We start from the raw sequence: 21,191 nt of genomic DNA on the forward strand, positions 1-21,191 counted from the left end.
CGCTAAAATTTCGCATGCAGCCTTTTTAAATACTGGACTGAGCAAAATGTTTATGGGATGTTTTTAAATGGCATGCCAGCACGAAGGAGCTCCCACCTGGCTTTCCAAGCTACTCGGGCGAGTGTGGCGTGCGGCCAACCGGTCAACCGGCCATTAGTACTGGAATATGCAAAACAGTGCGCGGAACCGGATGAGGATGCCAATAAGAACAGCGCCGAGGACACGCGACCTTTCGGAAATCCACGAGTGTTTTGTACTTGCCTTTGCACTTTTACCTGAAGGCTGCATTTGAACCTGTCTTGTGGATTTCAATAACAGATGAAAAGGTAAATACTGGGCTTATGGCGATGATGGGATAAAACAATCGACTGTGATATGAAGAAAATAAAAAGATAATAATAACACCTCGAAACACCGAAGGGTGTTCAATTCAATTCGTTCAAGTGAAATTTCTTTTTTTTTCTTATTTTATATGTATATATTAATAAATTGAATTTATTTAAATTTAAATAAAGTTTTAAAAAGCAAAGAAGTTCAGTAGTAAGACTTTGTCCAGTTTGCTATAAATGTTATTGCTCCTTTATTAACTTAATATCCGTATTTGGTATTTAAATATTCCTCCATGCGAATGAACTTAGATGTGCTACTAGATAAAGTCCTTCCGGCTTAAGGAGTTACCAACGAACAACTAATTTTGGGACACGGACGGCGAACTAATCCGTAACTGAATCGACATGTATCGGAAGCATTTCGCATTTCCCCAGCTAGTTCAAGGAGACGTACCCGTGGGGGGATTAGATTGTGAACGGTAATCTTTCTTCATCTGACCCGCCTTGTTTGTATTCATGAAATGCAGAGAAAGTTTATCGACTGCAGCGGAAGCTTGTATCGCACGCACCTTCGCTAACTGAATTTGAAGTGGGCCCGAACATTCCGTAATCACTAATGGCGGTTCACCCGCCCAGGACCTAATTGGCATTAAAGTTAAAGCTTCGGCTGCCGAAAACCCAAAACCGGGTCAGTGTAAGGGAGCTGGGGACAGCCCTAATTTTCGGTTTCGTGAATTTCAGCTACAAAATTCCATCGAGGCCGCAGGCCCAAAATCACACCAAGTGGCGAACTGAAGGCTTGGCGGCATTTGGACTTCCCATTGTACATATACGACACCCATAAAGGCCATGGAACCGAAGAAAAAATCAATATACAAGAATGGAACCCAAACAAAGCTCTAGGTTGTGTGGAGGTATTTTCGTACATTGCTAACAAAAAAATAAAAAAGTGTTTGCTACCATCTTCAATTTGCTATCATCAAACAGGTGTCAGAAAATATTTAAATTAAATTATAATTCTAAGAAATTAATTTCGCCATTAGCACAATGTGATTAATTCATATAATGTGTTTAATATTTTTGATTGCTACGAAAATAATAATTAGTTCAACAATTCAAAAATTTAGATAAAGAATTTGTGAATTTTTTGAGTTGGCTTTGTAATTTTAAATTCTTTTGTGCAGAATACTGGTTGCGCATATAAAATACTCGATAAAAAAAGTGTTTGCAACGGTTTTATTTAATGTTAAATTTATAATAATTGATGCTCCCCATTAATCTGAAAATAATCCAATTAATGGCTTTTTGTATTATAGATTCCTCTATCTAGCATGTTTTCTTTCGACTTTCTATCCCTCCAAAAGTAGCGGCACGTCTGGTCGAAGTTTTCACTGAAAGATGCATATCATAAATTTGAAATGCAAACACAAGAAACGTTATCAAACTTGGCATCTTTGGATTAGCATCGTTGCTCCGCTCCCTCTCTTTTCTACACAGTCAAAAAATTTGATATCATATTATGATAAATTTAAAGATTACCTATTATTTGTTTATGCAAGAAATGCCTTGGATCGTTTTATATAATATAATAATATATAAAAATAAAACAAATATATATTAAAATAAGTATATATAAAAAGAATTCAACTTGATTAAAATTTATTAAGGTGATAATCATTAATGCAAATTTTAGCGTCATTACTCTTACCAGCTTATACTATTCGCTTTGGTTTAATTAAAAAAATATACGTTGAAACAAGATCTTTTAGAACTGAGACTTGACTTTATAGTTTATCACTCATACGTACTGGCGCCTTTGGTCAAATGTTTTATTTTAAGCAAAGTTTCAATAAAGGATTAAAACCAAAATTCAACGATTTACAATACCCAATTTTAATTTTTCTAAAAAATTTATTGCCCAACCAGATCTACCATACTAAATGGTAAGAGTAATATTTACTGATTTACCTCATATCATATTATTTTGTTTTTCCAGTGTACCTGAAATGCGTGGGAGAGAGTAAGAGAGCCGCGCGCAGCCTCCGCTGCAAAAGCAACGGGAATGGCAATGAAACAGGGCAATCAGCTGATGCGGCCATCGCTCTTTGTTTTGCTTTTGGCAGCATGGCGACAAATAGTGAGAGTAAGAAAGAGTGAGAGGACGGCAGCGACGCCGACTGAGGCAGCGACTGCGGCAGAGGCAGAGGCAGAGGCAGCAACAGCGGCAGCGGCTGAGGCCAAAAAGGATTTCCGAGCTTGTGGCCTGCGTTCAGTTTGTAACGGTATTCCACGCGCCACGGACGCCCGATTAACGGACCGCGACCACCCGTACGTATACGTAATGCTCTCCGCTCAGTACGCGCTATTTCCGATTCACAGCAGCAGCATATGCTTTTGAACACCCCTTCCTCTTGTTGTGTTTTGTTATATCTGTCACCACGAGAACATTTTTGTGTGTGGCTTCATTTAATGCCTTTTGCCGCCTCCTATATGGTATATGTATATTTCTGCCGTTATTGTCGTCGCCGTTTATCTCTCTCTGGTCCGATGAAATTTCTGTGTTTGTTTACGCTGACGCCTTCACGTTTCGGCCACTTGTGCCGCCCAAAACGCAATGGTCACGGAGGCAACGTGGTGGTAGCATATCCTTAATGCCAAAAACTTTCCAACCGCATCGCTTTTTTATTCGCGTTGTTCAATTTAGTGCGTCGTTTGGGAAATTACAAACAAATTCCGAAAGCTAAAATCGACCGTCTGATGGGAAGCACTCGAAAATACAAGCGAAGCAAATGCATTCCCATACGTTCCATGCACATATAAATAGTAAATCTATCACTGGTACACGGAGCACAAAAAAATTACCTAAACTTGGCAAAAAAATATCCCATTTATCTAAAAGTTAATTATTATCCCATCTGCAACTTCATGTTAAGAATTTATTAACAACTGTTTTTACATATGTACATAAGTTTAATTCAAACCAATAAAAATTGACCAAATTGGAAACGAATAACCAAATAAAATACCAAAGGTGATGTCAGCTAGCAGACGAAATAAGGAAGATATGTAGCAAATTAATAATAAATTAACGGATCCATTAAAACTCGAAGGTGTTTGCCATGTGAATTAGTTATGATATTGTGTTCCACATGAGAGAACGCAATTTTTGCTCAATCTACAATATTTATCCATTTGCTTGTATATTTACTATGCATAACACTCGACAAGTATTGTTATACGATATAAGTATGTTTGTTGTATGTATGTTTATTTCTGACCTATCTTTTTCCCATTTGGCGGAGGCGAACTTTTTAGGAAAATGAGGACAGACAAGTGCAGTGTTTTTAAAATAAACAAGAAAAAGCAATAACAACAGACTTAGCCGAGCAGACTGGGAAGAAAATGTAAATAAAAAGCGGTTGGCTTGTACGTGTGCACAAATTTTAAAAGAATTTCTTAGAGTCTCAAAATGTGTCGTATATTATCGCATAAATCTACTGGCCTCCCGCAAAATTCATTCTCTTTGGCTTTTAATACCCATTATAATGCGCCTGCATTTTTCTACATTTTAGCAATCGTATTGTTAAGATGACAGTGTTTTTATATTAGGAATTCCAATTACAAATTTGTATTTAATGGTAAAATGTGTCAATTAAATTAATAATGACAGATACTTTTGTCAAACTATCAACAAAGCCAACATTAATATTCTTTATTTGCTGTTTTATTTGTTTGTTCTGTGTTATAGAACCAATTAACTGTACGTAAAACATAACGCTCAATTTGTGCACCAATTAGAAAAAGAAAGATTTTTATTATATTCCCATATTCATTGCCTGTCTAGCTAATAGCAACCAAATAAAAATGAACACCATTTGTTACATTACAAAAATAACCCCGAAATATTGAGGTGCTCATAAAAACAGACGCACGGACACGTATGAATAGGATTGGGGATTGAATCCGAGTTGGAATTTATTAGGTCCTTTACCTTGTGCCCGCTTTGCTTGTCCCACACTCGTAATTTGGGCAACCCGCCCGCTCGGATTTGGGCCAATTGACGGCGGACCGGCGGAAGATTAGCAAACGCTCACCTCCGAGAGGTTGTAAAAGTGAGAATGAGTTTTATGTGCCGCACAGGCAACAAATCTCGTTGACGTTTGGCATTTGATTTCCAGCCTTTTTCTTTCGCTCCCTTTGTTTCCTCGGGACTTTACTTACTTATATTCGTGATTTCGTTTATTTTTCCACAGTTCTTTTATTTTTTCGCACGAATTCCCGGCGGCTTCTTTACGGTGGCGACACGCCAGCAGCCCCAAAATTTCTCACCACTTCTGATTTAATTTTTTTTGTTATGGCTTATCCCCAATTTTCCGAGGTGGCCGAAACCGAGCAAACGCAGCTCCTTGAAGTTGCCTTGTTTCTGGTGTTCTCTTAACACGAAATGCCAACTTCGAGTCATTTAAATTCGGTAGAAAGTTGCGGTGGGATTCAATGTCGGCTTGAATTAAGTTGATTGTTCAAAAGTTTCATTGCCAGTCCACGGGTACCAGACTGAAACCAAAAAGCAATTAACTTAAGACTATTAACCAAGATGCTTTGATACTATAGGTACAGATGTATTAGAATATATTTAAGAGGCTAAGGAAAGGACATTGTATAAAGGAGATACGAAATTTAAGACTTCTTAAATAAGTAAAATATTCAAACCCCCTTTTAAATGAGTTTTAGTAAAAAATAACCCATTAAGATGGGATTGTTTGGAGAAGTACATAGTTGCCACAAACAAAATAATCGATTTTGTAGAGAATTTAGCATCAATTTTGCTTCTTTGAAACTGCATATAGTCATGTATGCTTAACATACAATATATTTTTTATCGATACGAAAGAAGTATTTTTTTTATTTTTCATTGCACACTCTTATTTTATTTAAAAACACCTGTGATTTCTGTAGCACCCCCACATAATATCATTAACAAAGATTTAATAAGTTTATCCAATTGAATAAATAAATTTTAAGGATGTCTTTATTTGTTTTTATGGTCATTAAAGATGAACTGCGAGGACCTTTAACAAAACGCTTTCTAACCATTTGGCTCCATTAACTTAAATAAACTTAAAATAGGCAGGATATTAAGAGGCCAGCGGAAGGAATTTTAACACAGCCCCATCTGACGAATAACCCACATTAAAAGCTCCATACTACCATTCGTTTATCCAAACAAGATAAGAAATTTAAAACTCTTAACGAAAATCGATTAAATTAAGCAGTTAAGCTTCCATCCCCCATGGAGCAAGGTGCCGTCATTTTCACGCCTGATTTGTTAACCAAAACGAAGGCGATGGAGATGGCGATGCCGATGCCGATGCCTTTGGCACAAGGTCGGTATTTGGATACTTTTCCATGGCAATTAAGTCGCTGTGTGTTCGCTCACTTTTTTGCAGCTACACTGGGCTGAAAGTTCTAGCTGAGGTCTGCGGCTCATTAAATGCCAGTACAAGTACCGTCGTCCATTTACACATAATCGCACGGAAGTCATAAACGTTTTCCTGTTCAGATTCGTTTTACAGCTTTTAAACTGCACCCTTACCTTTGCATCCTTCCCAAAATGTTTAGTCATCAAATATAAAAAGAAAATAAAAGCTTTCTTTCAAAACCTCACTCAACGAATTGCCACATAAACGATGCAATCAAGCTTGTACATATTTAAAAATACTCTTTTAGTAAATTTTTAAGCCATTCTGGGTTTTATGTTAGCTCGTCCATCCACTCAAAGTGGTATTAAGGCACTCTTTTCTGAGTGTAGTTAGGGTGAATAAATCATGGTTCTCACAGCTGGCTGGAAATTTGAGTCCATATGGCTGTGGCTGAAGGTGTCGGCTCCCGACGCTCAATCTGCGTTAATTTCCAATTTAACGATGACGAGCATCAGCATCCGAGCTGACATCATTTCACAGTCGTTAAAACCTTCGCAGCCCTGTTAATGGGCCCTTCCAAAAGTGAGTTCGGGCAGTAAAAGTGCAAAATTGAACGGAACACCTTTATGGGCAGTGCGTGATGCGTCCATAGATCCTTGCAGGTCCTTGCTCTCAACCTACCTGTTACCAGTTACGTGCCCTCTACCAAATTGACTAGGGCAACTTAATTAAAAGCGTAGAGTAACTAAATTACCTGTCGAAGAATTTGAGTGAACAAATTTGATGACTGACCTTGTGAGTCCCGATAATTAGCCCAATTATTTCTAGAAGGAAAATGAGAGCATATTAGCGAGGCACTTTGCAACTTCACAGCGCTTTTAATGTATGTATCGAGTACCTTTAAAAGTAAACTTTGTAAATAAAATGGTTCTTTATCAATTAAATGTCATTTAATTTAAAATAATATTAAGCAACCGATAAAATATGTTCTAAATATTACAAGTTCTGACCAAATCTGCAAAGAATGATTAGTTTTTTCAGTTTTTGGTAACTTTGATTTGAAAGCTGCTTCAATCATTTCAAAAGTAAGATTTTTTTTAGTTTAATTAACATTATGTTACAAAAGAAACATTGCAATAATCCAAATCCTGCTTTTATTGATGCTACAACAATTCAATATCGATTTGTTCAAATTTGTAGCATAATTTAATTTAATTTAGATTGTTTGCATTTACATGCTGTTCGTTTGACAAGTAATTGTGGTTAGTCGTGTGTTAAATTGAAGCATAAAATTTGTTTTATCGCATTTATGGTAAATCAAAGAAGGAATTCCCCTTTTGGGAATCACAAAGCGAAATAACTTATCTATGTCCCCAATGGTTTGGTATTCCACCCACCAATATTGGGTATTATAGAAAGTGTTGTTTACCCATACATTTATGCAGCCACCGCCACCGCCTCCGACTTGAAACATTATCTTCAGTAAATACTAACTTAATTGCTGCTGGGCTCCCATAAGCATTGTTTGCGGAACTGAAATGCGGGCAAATTTGCTGATTGTCACACAGGCTGACGTGCAATTTATCGTAATTGAGTCAGGCCAACAATCATTTTTTGATCGCTCCACACACGCACTTGGCCAATTGCTGGAAAATGGGAGGCAACGGGATAGCCAACCATGAGTTGGCAGGACACATTACAGCCAGTCTCCGTTTTCTGTCGACCAACTTCGGTTGGCTCGCCTCTGGCCGTGGGATTAATGGACAAATAGCGTATTCCCGTCTGCAAATGTGCTGGCGGATAATCTCATTATCTGGCTGTTGTGACCCAAGACACCCGCACATCGGCCGGCAGCCCGGAAACCGGAAATTGGCCACTAGGCTGTGGTAATTGAAATAAATAGAGTTGGCCAGTGGACTTCGAATTCTTGGAATCGATCAAGTCGGCCTAAAACCATTTTCGTCACTGCCAACTGCATCATTTGGCTTAAATTGTCTGCCTTCCTTAATTTGTCATTTTAGTTAAGTGAAAAGCAGCAGCGAATATTTTTGATATGTGATATCAAAGCTTTAGAAATTTAGGCCACTGATGCTAAGTTTCATAAATGCATTCCATTTAAATAGAAAGAGTATGGGTAATTAGTAGACAAAACAAAACTGGTTTTAAAATGTAATTCCGTTCACAGCATCCTTAATTAATATTGATTTTTTTTTTAATTTCATTTATATTGAATCGGGAACTGGAATTGTTTGTCCCAATTGTGCAATTTTTGCCACTGCCAACTACATCAATTAGCTTATATTACCTTTTTCTTTTCAAAAAAAAATTGTTTTTTTTTCAAATTAAATCTTATTGTTTTAGAAATCATGGACATTAATGTCAAAATTCAACAAATATATATCTACCTTTTAAATGTAACCAGTATGGGTAATTGACCCTTTTTAAATTGTGCAATAATAATCAACAGTCTCAATAAAATTTGTATTTTATTATTATGTATAAACCACAATCTTGAAGTGTTTAAATTTGTTGTGCAAGAAAAAAATGATTAACAGTGTGAATTTGTCAAGTCATTTAAGCTCAAAATTAGCGGATAGTTGAACTTTTAACAATAAGCTACAAATTTTCCGAATAAGCCAAACTTTTTTTTGTTTTCAATACATGACTTAATTGGCTTAAATGGCAGCCAGATGGCTTGTGTCTGCCATCTTATTTAAGTGAAATGTTTTTTGACTGCGCAAGTCCCAGTCAAATTCAATTTTAAAGTTTCACACAATTAGGGCTTTAAATTTGGAAATAAAATCAATTCGTTGAGTACATTTCTCGTCAGTCTAAATGGCATTTATTGAATTTCGTGTTATATTTAAATAAAATATGTAAGTGGGTGGAAATGGGTGCCAAATTTGTCATTTATAAGCAGCAATGATTACGCCCTATTTATCATAAATATTATTTGTATCAAACAAGTCAAGTCATCATCGAAAATTTATATGTTGTTTCTGGCCTTTAAATTATTTCCATTCGGCGCCAAAAAGTGATTTATTATTTTGAGCCTTTGCCATATTCAATTTCATATTCAAGTTACACAAAGTGACCAAAAATCTTTAAAGAATTTAAGCCATTTAAACTGTAAGTCGTTTTCACTTTAGACAAATTACATTTCGATAAAAGCCGCGCGCCTGCTTTTCCCGCTACATTTACATTTTTCCTAACGAAATTTTCGCGCGGAAAGTGCCATTGGGGCAAAGTGCAAATGTCTGCGTTGGGTGTATATTGGCCCTTCTTTTTGTATTTTATTCCAAAAAAGCATTTTACCTGCGGAGCCAATTTCTTGTCGACTGAGCGGGAGTTAAGTGTTCTCCTAAGTCCTCAATCTTGGGCTACAAAAATGTAATATTAGAAATTTGCATGAGTATTACAGTTCAAAGAGGCGGTGATAAAGACCAGCAAACTTGGCCAATAATTCACAAGAAATTTTGTTGAATTTGAATTTATGTCTTCAACTGCAAAATGCAAATAAATAATTCCATTCTACAATGGGAAATTAATTCGAGAAAATTGAACTTGCTGAAGACAAATTAATCCCACTGGCAACAAATCGTAGACAAAATAATTCCATTGTCCATTGAAATATGTGCTTTGGCATAAGAAAATCTTGCTTGCAAAATCTTAAAAGTTATATTTCAATACATTAAAATAATTGTATTTATTAAGCTTAGTGGATGGACAATTTTCAAGAAATTTTTTGGTTTTATAAATTACTCTAATTTTATTAATTAGACTTTTTATTTTTAAAGTACAAGAGTTAGCCTTGTAATATCAGCCTTTAAGTAAATTGCAGTAAATAAATACAACGTTTTTATTACAAACTAACTTAAGACAATAAAATTTTGTCAGCTGAAACATAATGTTTCGCAGCCAAAATACTTTCATTGCCTTTATAAGCGCCCAAAGAAAATCCTTGGCATCTGCAAAGCTTCACCCGAAATTATGGTACAAGGGATAGCGGATAAAACGCCTTTCTGGCTATTCCATTTGGCATTATGTTTCCAGCGATTAATCAATAGCACCTTTCGCGCTGCCTTTATATTTAGGACTTTCCCCATCTAAGGGGTCCTTGGTCCTTGGTTCTGATGCCGCTACAGGTTAGCATTTTAATTTCACACTCGGTGGATCCGCCGTCGGTGTGTGGGCTGTCTGCGAGTGTGGCTGTGGCTGTGACTGTGGCTGTCCGTGTGGCTTTATGGCTCAATTGGTGAAAATTGGTTTGTTTGTCTGCAGCCACTCAGGGGAGCTCTGGCCGCATAGAAACTGACAGGCAGAAAGGACAAAGGACCTCGGTCACTCGGCCACAATCCGTTCTGGTGAATAGAGCATTCGCATATACATAACTATACCTATACTATAGTGGTCGCGTATCGGTTCAACGGTTCCTTAGAAAGGATACATAAATGCTGGTCACGAAAGGGTGGCGATTTGTTCTGGCCAGAAAAGCTATCCTCTGCCTGTAGCAGTCAATTGATTCCATACATAATACCAAGGCTTCTTTACATATGTTGCGTCTGCCTTGTACAAGTAATCACCTATGCATGCATAACATTTTATGGTCTTGCTTTGGGCGATATAGGGCGATATAATTTGCATGTTATTAGGGTAGAAAAGATAAACTTCCAATTGGGCAAAGATATGAAAGCAGAAACGGTTCATAGAGTCAAATCCTCTTCCATTTTTCTCTCCTATTTGTTTTGCAAGTTTCAGTAAAAATTACAGAAATTCCAGTTTATGCATAAATGTGCATTGTAGTTTGTGTATTTGTAAATCTGAGAATTTACATTTGCTATTTAAAAAAAACTTATGTAAAGAAAGCACAAATATAAGCATTCTACAAAATAAGGACAATGAATTCGCTGAAAATTGGTTAAAAAACATTAGTTCTATTGTCCATTCATTTAATTTCATATAGATTTTAAACAGGTTTGAAAGAATAAGTGAAAAAAAAGTAAAGAAAAAAATAGAATCTTAGAATTTGAGTAACAGTATACAGTTTTAAAAAAATTTGATAAATTAGTCAAACCCACTTTCGTTTTAGCAACGTTGATACGTCTATGTTTTTTCTTGTATTTCGCCATCTCATTTCATAACTAAATTCATTTCTAGTGAATCATCAAATGTTACTTGTAATCTGTGATTTCGTTACTATGAGAATTTACACTTGCCATTAACTAAGAATTTCTTATGTAATTGTGTCCCGAATTAACGCATGTCAACCACAATCAAATTGGACTCGTTGTACATGGCTCATAATAGCCAAAATAAACAACAATTATAATCGAGTGTTGGTGTACCACGTCATCGTGGTTGAGTAAGCAATAATGAATGTCCAAAATTTTGGCTTTTCACGACAAGCTTAATTTCAAGTTAAATTTGCTTTCATAAATTATTTGCAGCTAATGCAAAAGTTTTTTTTATTCCCATGACAAGTTCCAAACATATTTAAATCACTTTCTTGATAACTTATTTTTGCAGCAGAGAGAGCAATTCAAGACGCGGATTTTGCACAATGGAAATATGAGGAGCGGCGCAATCAGCAACAGCGAAATGAATAAATTACGCGAAAATAAAATCAATTTGCATTAAGAGCTGGAGACGAGCGACTAGCCAACGTCAGGCGTCAGACGTCAGACTTCTTGGACCCCTAAAGACCCCTGAAGACCCCTCGATAGCCCCTATAGCCCTGAACCACTATAGCACTATAGCACTACACCACTATACCATCTCTCATCCACCGACTGACAGCCATTTGGAGGACGAACAAGGCGCTGGCAGTGGCACTGGCACTGGCACTGGCTCATCAGCTGGCTGGCGGGCAAATTATATTACCTTGTCAGGCGAGTGACATAAGGCGGACCTCGCCCAAACCCATGTGTGGATCCCAGTAAGGTGGCAGGTGACGAAGGAGGACGAGGAGGAGGAGGAGGAGGAGGAGGAGACACTGGGGTCACGTCTTGGGTTACTAAGTCCACCGGAATGTTACGCAGCTGCGTGTGCCTGCGCACCGACGATGACGGGAAGCGGCGCAGTTCCTCCGTGGAAGACGCCTCCTCGTGCCGCTCGTCGGAAATAGAGCGCGTGGGCGCCAGCATGCAGACGCTGGGTCCCAACGGCCAGCCGCAGTCATCCGCCGCGCAGACGAGCACCAGGGCCTCCAGTCTGCTGCAGCTCTTCCAGCGGCGAGGTTGGTGCAAGCACTTCCGCAAGCCGCTCCGGGGCATGAGCGCCTCCCGGGCCGAAAAGAGTGAGTACTGATATTCCTTTAAGGGTGGGATAGTCTTCACCTAAAGCATTCGAAAATAGGCACTCAAAGATCGTGAAAATATATTCGAAGCCAGATGTCATAAAGGTTTTTTTACTCTTAAAAAAAAAAATTCCAATTTTATTAACATTATCAGAGATCTTAAGCAATATAGTCCTATCAGTACAATTTACTATCTCAAATAAGAAGAAAGTGACCGCTACATTTATAACAGCAGCAAAAAAGTATAGCATGATTAAACATTAAAGTTTTTGAATGTATCATTGTTTATTAAAATATAAATTTACTTAAAGAAAACTAGGGACATGATAATGTAATTATTATTATATTTATTTAATTGGTTTATCAAATAGAAAACATGTAGATATAAATTTTTTTTTAATTTTAAGGCTTAATTTTTTCAAACTTAGAAATAAAAATAAAAATAAAAAATGAAACATCCCTCGGTGAAAATAATTATATTTCACATGTTTTTTCTCTGAGTGTACCAACCAATTAAAGCTCCGCACGCAATCTGACCCAGAAGCGCCCAAATGTATGCTATCCTTTTAGATTTGGAACTCAATAAAGAGTGTTCTACATATTTTTCTTGTTCTTGGAAAACATAAGTCACTTAACTAAAGCGTTCTTACTTGATTTTTTCTGTTTATACCGTACATTCACCTGATTTAGCTAATGGGGATTTGTGCGAAACGGGCAATGAAACTAACGATTGCTACTAACCTAATCCAGTTACTAGGGTCTATGGATTTTAAATTGTAAAAGTTCCTTAAAGCAAATACCCCTTTGCTGTTAGTAAGCAAAAAGGAATGTCTGCTAAATTAAAAAAATATATTATACTGGAATAATATTCAAGGGGCATTGATTCCATGGGAATACAAAATTAATGGACACTGGCGAACTGCTCGCCTCGGGTTTATTGTACCATGCTTCTATTAAATTTAGTGATGTCACTCTGTATATTTTAAACGAAATGTTTTACGCCACAAAATGCAAAACTTTTGCTAAAATCAGCACTGTGTTCAGTTCTTTCATAAAAATACAACCCAACAAAATTTGTTTTTCAAAACTAATTAAAATAAATTGTTTAATAGCTCTTTAGCTATTTAAAGTTAATAAATGTACACTTATAAACAACTGAAAAAATATATTTATTTTTGGCAAGTACAAACTCAAGTTCAGTTAGGTAGAAAAATTAAATTTTGTTAGATTTAATGATTTTTTCTTACACTAGAAAGAGTCAAAGACTTACATTTTCTTAAATTATTGCCAAATTTATCCAAATTTAAACTTGTTTGTTGACATTTAGATTTTACAAATACAATGTGACCCGAATGCATAAAAAGTGGGTTAAGTTAAGCGCAACTTTATTACTATGTTTACTGTTCGAGTTGGGTGGTAGAACTTGTCTTTTAGGAGTGGGCTACTAAGTAAAGATTTTGGGGACCTTGTACTGCAGTTGCATTTGCCCTTTCCCGACGCTTTGAACACTTAGCTTCTTTGTTGGCAGTCGAGTTCCGGCGCTTGCGCTAACTTTTATTTATTGTTCCAATTTGCCATACAAACTGTTCAGGCAAAGGTGGCTCTAAGCAGCCAGAGACACGACACGGGCAAAGAAAAGAGCAAACAAAGGGAAACCTCAAGCAGCCGCCTTGGCTGGACAGCTGGCTATTAGTTAAAACCCGACTACCAGGCCAAACTTATATACGATATACGACGTGTACACAAACATATAGTAGACTCAGCCAGTCACGCAGACAGAAATTAACCCACAAGCACGCGGACGTGGACGCAAATTGAAAAAGGGAAAGGTCGCCACCACCCCAGACCAATGTTTCGGTAATTGGGGAAAGTACAGTGGGAAGGTACCGACCAAGTTGCTAGCATAATAAGGACACCCTAACTGCTATTTATGGGTAAGAAAGTAGCGAATGGACTATGATAAGATTGTAATTAAAAAAGTAGTGTTACAAAATGAAAGACGAAATAAAAAGTAACCTCCAAAAGTAAAAGTTAGACTCAAATTAAAAAAAAAAAGAAACCATTTAAATGTGCCTCTATTAATATATTAATTTATATAATTCAATAAAAGACAACTCTTCATAATTAAGATTCTGTATTTAATAATACGAATTCGCTGAACAAAGAGATTCCAGTTTCAGGCGCGTTTTCTCAAATAGATTATAGAAAAAATGTTTAATACATATTTGACAGTTTAACGAGAAAACGGAATTCACTGTATTAATCAAGTAAAGTTCAAAAATGTTAAGTTGTAATAATTTTGTATAATTAAAATCTTACGACCTTAAAGGAGGCCAAATTTCCATTTAAATAAATTTAAATATATCTTACATCGTTAAAGGATGCCAAATTGCCACTCAAAATTTACTGGTTGAAAAAGTAATTTGGTTGGAAAATTAAGTAATGGAAAAAGTTGAAAAAGAACGTTTAAGCAGAGAAAACCGAAGTAAAGTTCAAAAAAATTAAGTTGTAATAATTATTTATAATTAAAATCTTACGTCCTTAAAGGAGGCAAAATTTCCACGTAAAAGTACTTGCTAAAAAAGTAATTTGGCCCATAGTGTGAATGGAAAAAGTTGAAAAAGAACGTTTAAGCAGAGAAAACCGAATGCAGGCCGTGGGTATAGCGTTCGAAATGAGCTGTTTTAGCTTCCAGTTTCAGTCGGACGTCTATCTAGTTTCTAGTGTGTGCGGACAAATGTAAAATGTCAGGCAAAACAACTCGTTGTCAACAGTCTTGTGTTGTTTAAGTTTTCGTTCAAATGCACGTTTTAAAAAATCTTTCGCAGGCAGTGAAATTATTACTCATCTTTTAGTGCTTCTTAATAGTGGAATTCAATAATCGTTCAATTAAAATAAATCGGTTGATAAATTCAATAAAATGTGTTGCACGTAACAAATAATAATTTGCAATTTAAATTTGATGCCACTAATGGCCATTTCGTTTAACGAGCAAATGCTCCTGTGATAATTGGTTTAAAGGACAGTTAATGGCTAGTCAAAATTTCTAGTTGACAAGCTTAAATAGTTTCATACAAAAAATGTTCGGGTATTAAATCGAAGCTTTTGCGTTTTCTGAAGTGAGAAAATATTTAATGAAAAACCATTCCATTAGAAAAATTTAAAAACTCTTTAGTATCTCTGTGAATAGCAATTATATAATCTTTACGACCGGATAGCAGTTATCAGCGGATGTGGAAGCGTTAATAAAAGCCCCGTCTTATGGGTTGCATAAATTTGAAAAAGAATAGAGCGCAGCCTTCGCCTCCAGACGGAGAGACAAGTGTGTAAAGACTTTAAAGCGGCAGAAAAAATAATTATAGCTGCGTAAATGTTAATCAGTTGTTAGCCCAAAAAACCCCCAAATCAGCCCCTTTCCTTGCCACAGTCTTTGACGTTTTCAGCATTGTGTTAATAGCAGACGAATAAATTTGCATCAAAATGGATGAGAACGGCAAGTACTTTGTGGGAGTAATCATTTCGAGTCTCCAAATCCCCTCATCCCTCGTCCCCGTCCCCTATAACCCTGCCCGATTAAAATTCCCAGATTAAAACGAGTATTTCGCCAAGTGTACTGTGCGCTGAGTAATAAGCGACCGAGGCGAAAATATCAAAGGGGAAAATTGGCAGCCAAAAACAGCTAGTGCTAGTGACTTTATTGGCCATATACTCGCCCCATGCAGGTTGCCCTCGATGTTTTTAGACCCCCATAAAATTGTTTATTGGTCCTTAAGTCTCGAGAGTCTGAACATGTTTTTTTTGTTTTTTTTTGATATTTTGCAGCCATCCGAGCGGCAATATTCATCCAGAAATGGTATCGCAGGCATCAGGCCCGTCGCGAAATGCAGAGGCGTTGCAATTGGCAGATCTTCCAGAACCTGGAGTACGCCAGCGAACAGGACCAGGCTGAGGTGAGTGGAGCAGTCTGTATGTACTGTCACTACCAGTTTGTAGGTGAAGGCGCCACAGAGAGCTTAAGAGACCCACAAAGCCACAAGAACCCTCGACGATGTCCGTCGAGTGCATTTGTAGAGTTTCGAAAGTCGATAGCAATCAACTCAGCCGTGAAACTTTGTCGCAAGTGCAGCCATGTCGAAGCATAGTTGACCCACTCTGTGCTAATTTATTTTCGTTTCCCCCCTTCCCCCAACAGCTATACAAATTCTTCAATGACCTCATTAAGCACATGCCCCAGGCGGCGGGCAGGAAGAACCAGTATCAAGGATCGGCTCACGGTGAGTTTTGGTCAATCCCTTGGCATTATAATACCATTTCTTAAGTTATTTAACAACATACATAAATTTCAAGTATTGCATTTTCTTTTTTCATTACTTTAAATTATGCTAACACAACTTTGTAGTTATTTTTTGGAAATAAAACTTTTATTTTTTAAAAACAAATGAGGAGCATTGCATTATTTTTTTTTAATTTTAATTAAAATGTCTGTTTTTATTTATAGTTTGTAGTTTAGTTTAGCTTTTTTATTTATCTTAATTATTTTCATGACTTTAATGTGTTGAATTGTCTTCTTTTTAGTTTCCGTTTTGGAAGAAAAAGACGACCTCGTTGAAGAGTTTGGGGATATTGTGAATGCCAAAATTGAGTTGCCAATACGAAAAAACCATATCGATCTATTAATTGACGTCTTCCGCAAGAAAAGGGTAAAAATTGTGAATTTAAATTTACCTGTTCGCATAGTAAACTCGTTAATTTTTAGGGAAACCGTTTGCATCCAAAATATGTGGCGCTTATTCTCCGGGAGGCAGCCAAATCCCTCAAGCAGCTTCCCAATATTTCCCCAGTGTCCACGGCTGTTTCCCAACAGGTTACTGTCTGTGGTGATCTTCACGGAAAATTGGATGATCTTCTTGTGGTGCTCCATAAGGTGGGGATTGCTCTTAAAATTATTTCATAAATAAAAGTACTACATCTATCATCTCTCGCAGAACGGTCTTCCTTCATCTTCCAATCCTTACGTGTTCAATGGCGACTTTGTGGACAGGGGCAAACGGGGCTTGGAGGTCCTGCTGTTGCTGCTATCCCTGTACTTGGCCTTCCCCCAGGCGGTTTTCCTCAATCGGGGCAACCACGAAGACAGCGTCATGAACGCCCGCTATGGATTCATTCGGGAGGTGGAAAGCAAGTACCCTGTAAGTCAATGACCTTTTAACAGGCTCGGGTACAAATTGCTTTATACAGCGAAAAAGTACAAATAATTTTTTGTCAAATCAAAAACAGCAAAGTTATCGCACTTGGCATTTTTCTCCCCCTTCCCCATCGAATTACTGTCGTACAAATGAATTTGTGATTTATTAAGTGACTTAAAATTAAATTAAACCTTTGTTTGTATATTAAAAAACAAACTTTGACCTTATCAATCGATTTATATATGTTTAAAGAAAGAAACGAAAGGTCTTAGAGCACAACTAATTATCTAGAAACAACTTTTTGCCTTACCCTAGAAAATATTGTTATTTAGTTATGGTTTCCTAATAAAACCAATTTCTTACTTTTTTCTTTTGTCCAGCGGAATCACAAGCGCATTCTGGCCTTCATCGACGAGGTCTACAGGTGGCTTCCCCTTGGATCCATTCTCAATAGCCGAGTACTAATCGTCCATGGAGGTTTCTCGGACAGCACAAGTCTGGATCTTATCAAAAGTATTGACCGGGGCAAGGTAATTCTCATTCATACAATACTATCTGAAGTGGATATATAGAAAAGTTGTTTTTAGTATGTGTCCATATTGCGGCCACCACTTACTGATGGCGAGCCACTAGATAAAACCGAGTGGCAGCAGGTAATATGGTTTAACATGTTGTATGGGTACATGTATCTAAAATGTGATATTTTAGATCTTCGACATTATGTGGAGTGATCCGCAGGCCACAATGGGCTGTGTTCCCAACACATTGCGAGGAGCTGGTGTTTGGTTTGGACCAGACGTAACCGACAACTTCCTCCAGCGCCATCGACTCAGCTACGTCATTCGATCCCACGAATGCAAGCCCAATGGTCATGAGTTTATGCACGACAACAAGGTTAGTTCATATATTTCATATTTTATTTAAATATCTGTATTATAAGATATGAGCAGTAAAGTACTTCATTTCCCCACTTAACATTAAGGTGCACTTGAAAAGAATATTTAAGTAACTTGAAGACATTAACTAACATGCACAATTTAGTACGATTAAATATACATAAGTATTTTAATTTCTGTCATTATTTTGAAGTGGTCGCGCACTCTTAAATTACCCTCACCACTTTCATTGACCTGTCAGCCATGCAATTGCAATTTACATGCATAGTGAATTAGTGGCTAATTGGAATATTGCGGTTGAATAATAATTATTAAAAGAAGCCATGAGGGTATTGATTAAATTTGTTAATCTAGACGTGTGACATGAATGCCAGTTAAGTGAATTTTGAAGTATTTTCCATTTATTAAAGGGTTTGCTTATGTGTGTTTTTTAACCACTTTTTCGATTAAATGCAATTGCAATTAATCATTTTTTGTACAACATTTTTGTATAACAATAAGCAACAGATAATACGCCCTATTTATGCTCCCAACCCTTGCAGATTATCACAATTTTCTCGGCCTCGAACTATTATGCCATTGGATCCAACAAGGGGGCCTATATCCGCCTGAACAACCAGCTGATGCCCCATTTCGTGCAGTATATATCGGCGGCATCGCAGACGAAGCGTTTGTCCTTCAAGCAACGCATGGGCATTGTGGAAAGTTCGGCACTAAAGGAGCTCGCGGTGCGTATGCGTGATCACCGGGACGAGCTGGAGGACGAGTTCAGGAGGTGCGATCCGAAGGACAGTGGCTACATATCCATTTCGAATTGGTGCCTGGTAATGGAGAAGGTCACCAAGCTCGGTCTGCCCTGGCGACTTCTTCGCGACAAACTGGCCCCGGGAACAGACAGCCAGAAGGTTAATTACAACAGGACCCTGGATCTTCTAGACACGGATGTAATTGTGAGTAGTCGAATATATATAATATAAACGACTAAAATTCAACTAACTCTCTATAGCTATAGTTTGCCAAGTAAGGATCATACTTTTTAAAAATTAGTTTTATAACAAAAATTTTACTATTTTGATTTGCTTGAAATTTTTATTTGCATATACTCTTCTTTAATTAACTTAGCAATTGTATCAGCATTTCACAAAATCAAATATTGTTTTATTTAATATTTAATGGTGTTTAAAAAAAAACATACATTTCATTAAATAACCCAATATACCTACAAAATTTTTGTTAACCCTTATTTTAGTTGCTACAACCGGAGATAAAGAAATTTATTCATACTAGGGTATCTAAAAAATATAAACTAAAACAATAATTGTTTTTTACGAAATCCTAAAATAGGCAAATCGAAGAAGTGAAAAATTAAAAGGTGTAAAGTTTGTAAAAGATTGACCCACAAATAAATTAAATTAAATTTGGTTCTTGTGTTTTTATAGAGTATTAACCAATTCTTTTCAATTACTATTTACTATTTTAGCTCGAAGCTGAGGCCGATGGCATGTCAGTAATGGACGCATTATATGCCAACAAGGCTAGCTTAGTGGCTATATTTAATATAATTGACGCAGATAATTCTGGTAAGTTTAAAGATGAAAACAATCTTTTGAATATCAATCTGAAAATACGCCACTTTCTAGGTGAAATTACCTTGGATGAGTTCGAAACTGCGATTGATTTGCTGGTGGCACACATGCCAGGTGCCTATTCCAAGGCAGAGATGCTGGAGAAGTGCCGAATGATGGACCTCAACGGAGATGGCAAAGTGGATCTGAACGAGTTTCTGGAGGCGTTCAGGCTGAGTGATTTGCACAGAAAGGAGCAGCAGGACGAGAACATTAGGAGGCGTTCAACTGGACGACCGGCCGTAGCCAAAACAGCATCAGATCCCGTCACCATGCTGGCCGATAAGATCTCGAAGAATACGCTGGTTGTGGAGCACGACATCGATCCCACGGATTGCGAGGCTAAAGTTATTGATCCTAAGAAATCATAAGCGATATTCAGAAGTGACTAACATAATTCTGGTTTTGGCAAAGTCATGGCGCATTTATCTCACCTTTATTTTTAAACTCATTAATTAATTACGAGCCATGTATTGCAAAGAAATGTTAACATTAATGTTTAGCTTATAAACCCAGACAAAATCGAGTTGAACTTACCAAAGTTTTTAAACATATTAAGAGGCAAAAAAGATAAATATTGAGATCTCTGTGAAAGCAAAAGTACAGACTGCTATAGTCACAACATTTTTAGCAAGTCTAACGGCCATTCCCTGACGCTTTTGATTTAAAAGATGTATGATTGTAATAACCTGTTATGCACTCCTCTGTAAGCTATATTCAAGTTGTATTAATAAAATAATCAAAAATGTTATGAAAAGCTAGAGTTAAGCTAAGGAATGTTATCTCAAATTTATACAACCAGATATCAGACGCTTTATATGAAAAAAAACAACATATATATTAATTGTTTATCTAACTAAAAAAGTTTAAGCCCAAGGGATCAACATTAAATTTTATATACGACTACGGCTAGCTCTAAAATTTTATAAAAAATGACATGTTAAGTAAAAGACATTTTTTTTCTTGTAGAACTTAATTTAAAACAACATCACTGATCTAATAGAAAAAAAACATTGTAATCGATTGCTTTAAATTAATGTTCACAGATAAATAACTGAACGACGAGTAAATAACTCAGATTAAAATCTAAATATATATATAATGCTTTCGAACAACGTTGCGTTTTTTAAAGCCTATTTAGTAAGTAAGCATTTAAAAGAAATGTTATAAATGATTTAAAGTACATACCTCACATGGACCATGCTTTGGCACAAGTATTTAATTGCAATTCTAAAAGTGCTTAAACATCCAGTTTATAATTCTCAGTTGTTTATTATTTTTTAATATAAGTACACAAAAAAGAATCTTTATTAAACAAATATAAGCTTCCCATTCTCAAACAATGCAATAACAATTTTTTATATTACCCACACGTTATATCCGTTAGTAAAAATTTATCTTAGATTAAGTCGTTTGGGGGGAGATTTGTAGTTGCTCCTA

The 21,191-nt window shown here is 36.6% G+C and overlaps 1 protein-coding gene across 4 annotated transcripts; it reads left to right on the top strand.

Annotated features, from left to right (window-relative positions):
* The first annotated feature begins 2,558 nt into the window (after nucleotides 1-2,558).
* On the top strand, nucleotides 2,559-20,642 carry LOC108142802 (serine/threonine-protein phosphatase rdgC). Of its 4 annotated transcripts, none has more exons than XM_017266857.2 (13): nucleotides 2,559-2,657; nucleotides 11,276-12,044; nucleotides 15,867-15,994; nucleotides 16,237-16,318; nucleotides 16,620-16,744; nucleotides 16,801-16,968; nucleotides 17,030-17,233; nucleotides 17,611-17,760; nucleotides 17,818-17,883; nucleotides 17,939-18,124; nucleotides 18,669-19,076; nucleotides 19,607-19,706; nucleotides 19,767-20,642. In XM_017266857.2, exons 2-13 carry the CDS (start codon nucleotides 11,777-11,779, stop codon nucleotides 20,120-20,122), a joined length of 2,241 nt encoding a protein of 746 aa, XP_017122346.1. In that variant the 5' UTR covers nucleotides 2,559-2,657; nucleotides 11,276-11,776; the 3' UTR covers nucleotides 20,123-20,642. The 4 variants fall into 4 exon arrangements, with proteins under 4 accessions (XP_017122346.1, XP_017122347.1, XP_017122349.1 ...); XM_017266858.2 differs by having other exon boundaries at nucleotides 2,602-2,657; nucleotides 11,279-12,044; XM_017266860.2 differs by lacking the exons at nucleotides 2,559-2,657; nucleotides 11,276-12,044 and adding an exon at nucleotides 15,291-15,366.
* Nucleotides 20,643-21,191: the final 549 nt, after the last annotated feature.

The sequence above is a fragment of the Drosophila elegans genome, unplaced genomic scaffold, assembly GCF_018152505.1.
Source record: "Drosophila elegans isolate 14027-0461.03 unplaced genomic scaffold, ASM1815250v1 contig_208, whole genome shotgun sequence".
Classification (NCBI taxonomy): Eukaryota; Metazoa; Arthropoda; class Insecta; order Diptera; family Drosophilidae; genus Drosophila; species Drosophila elegans.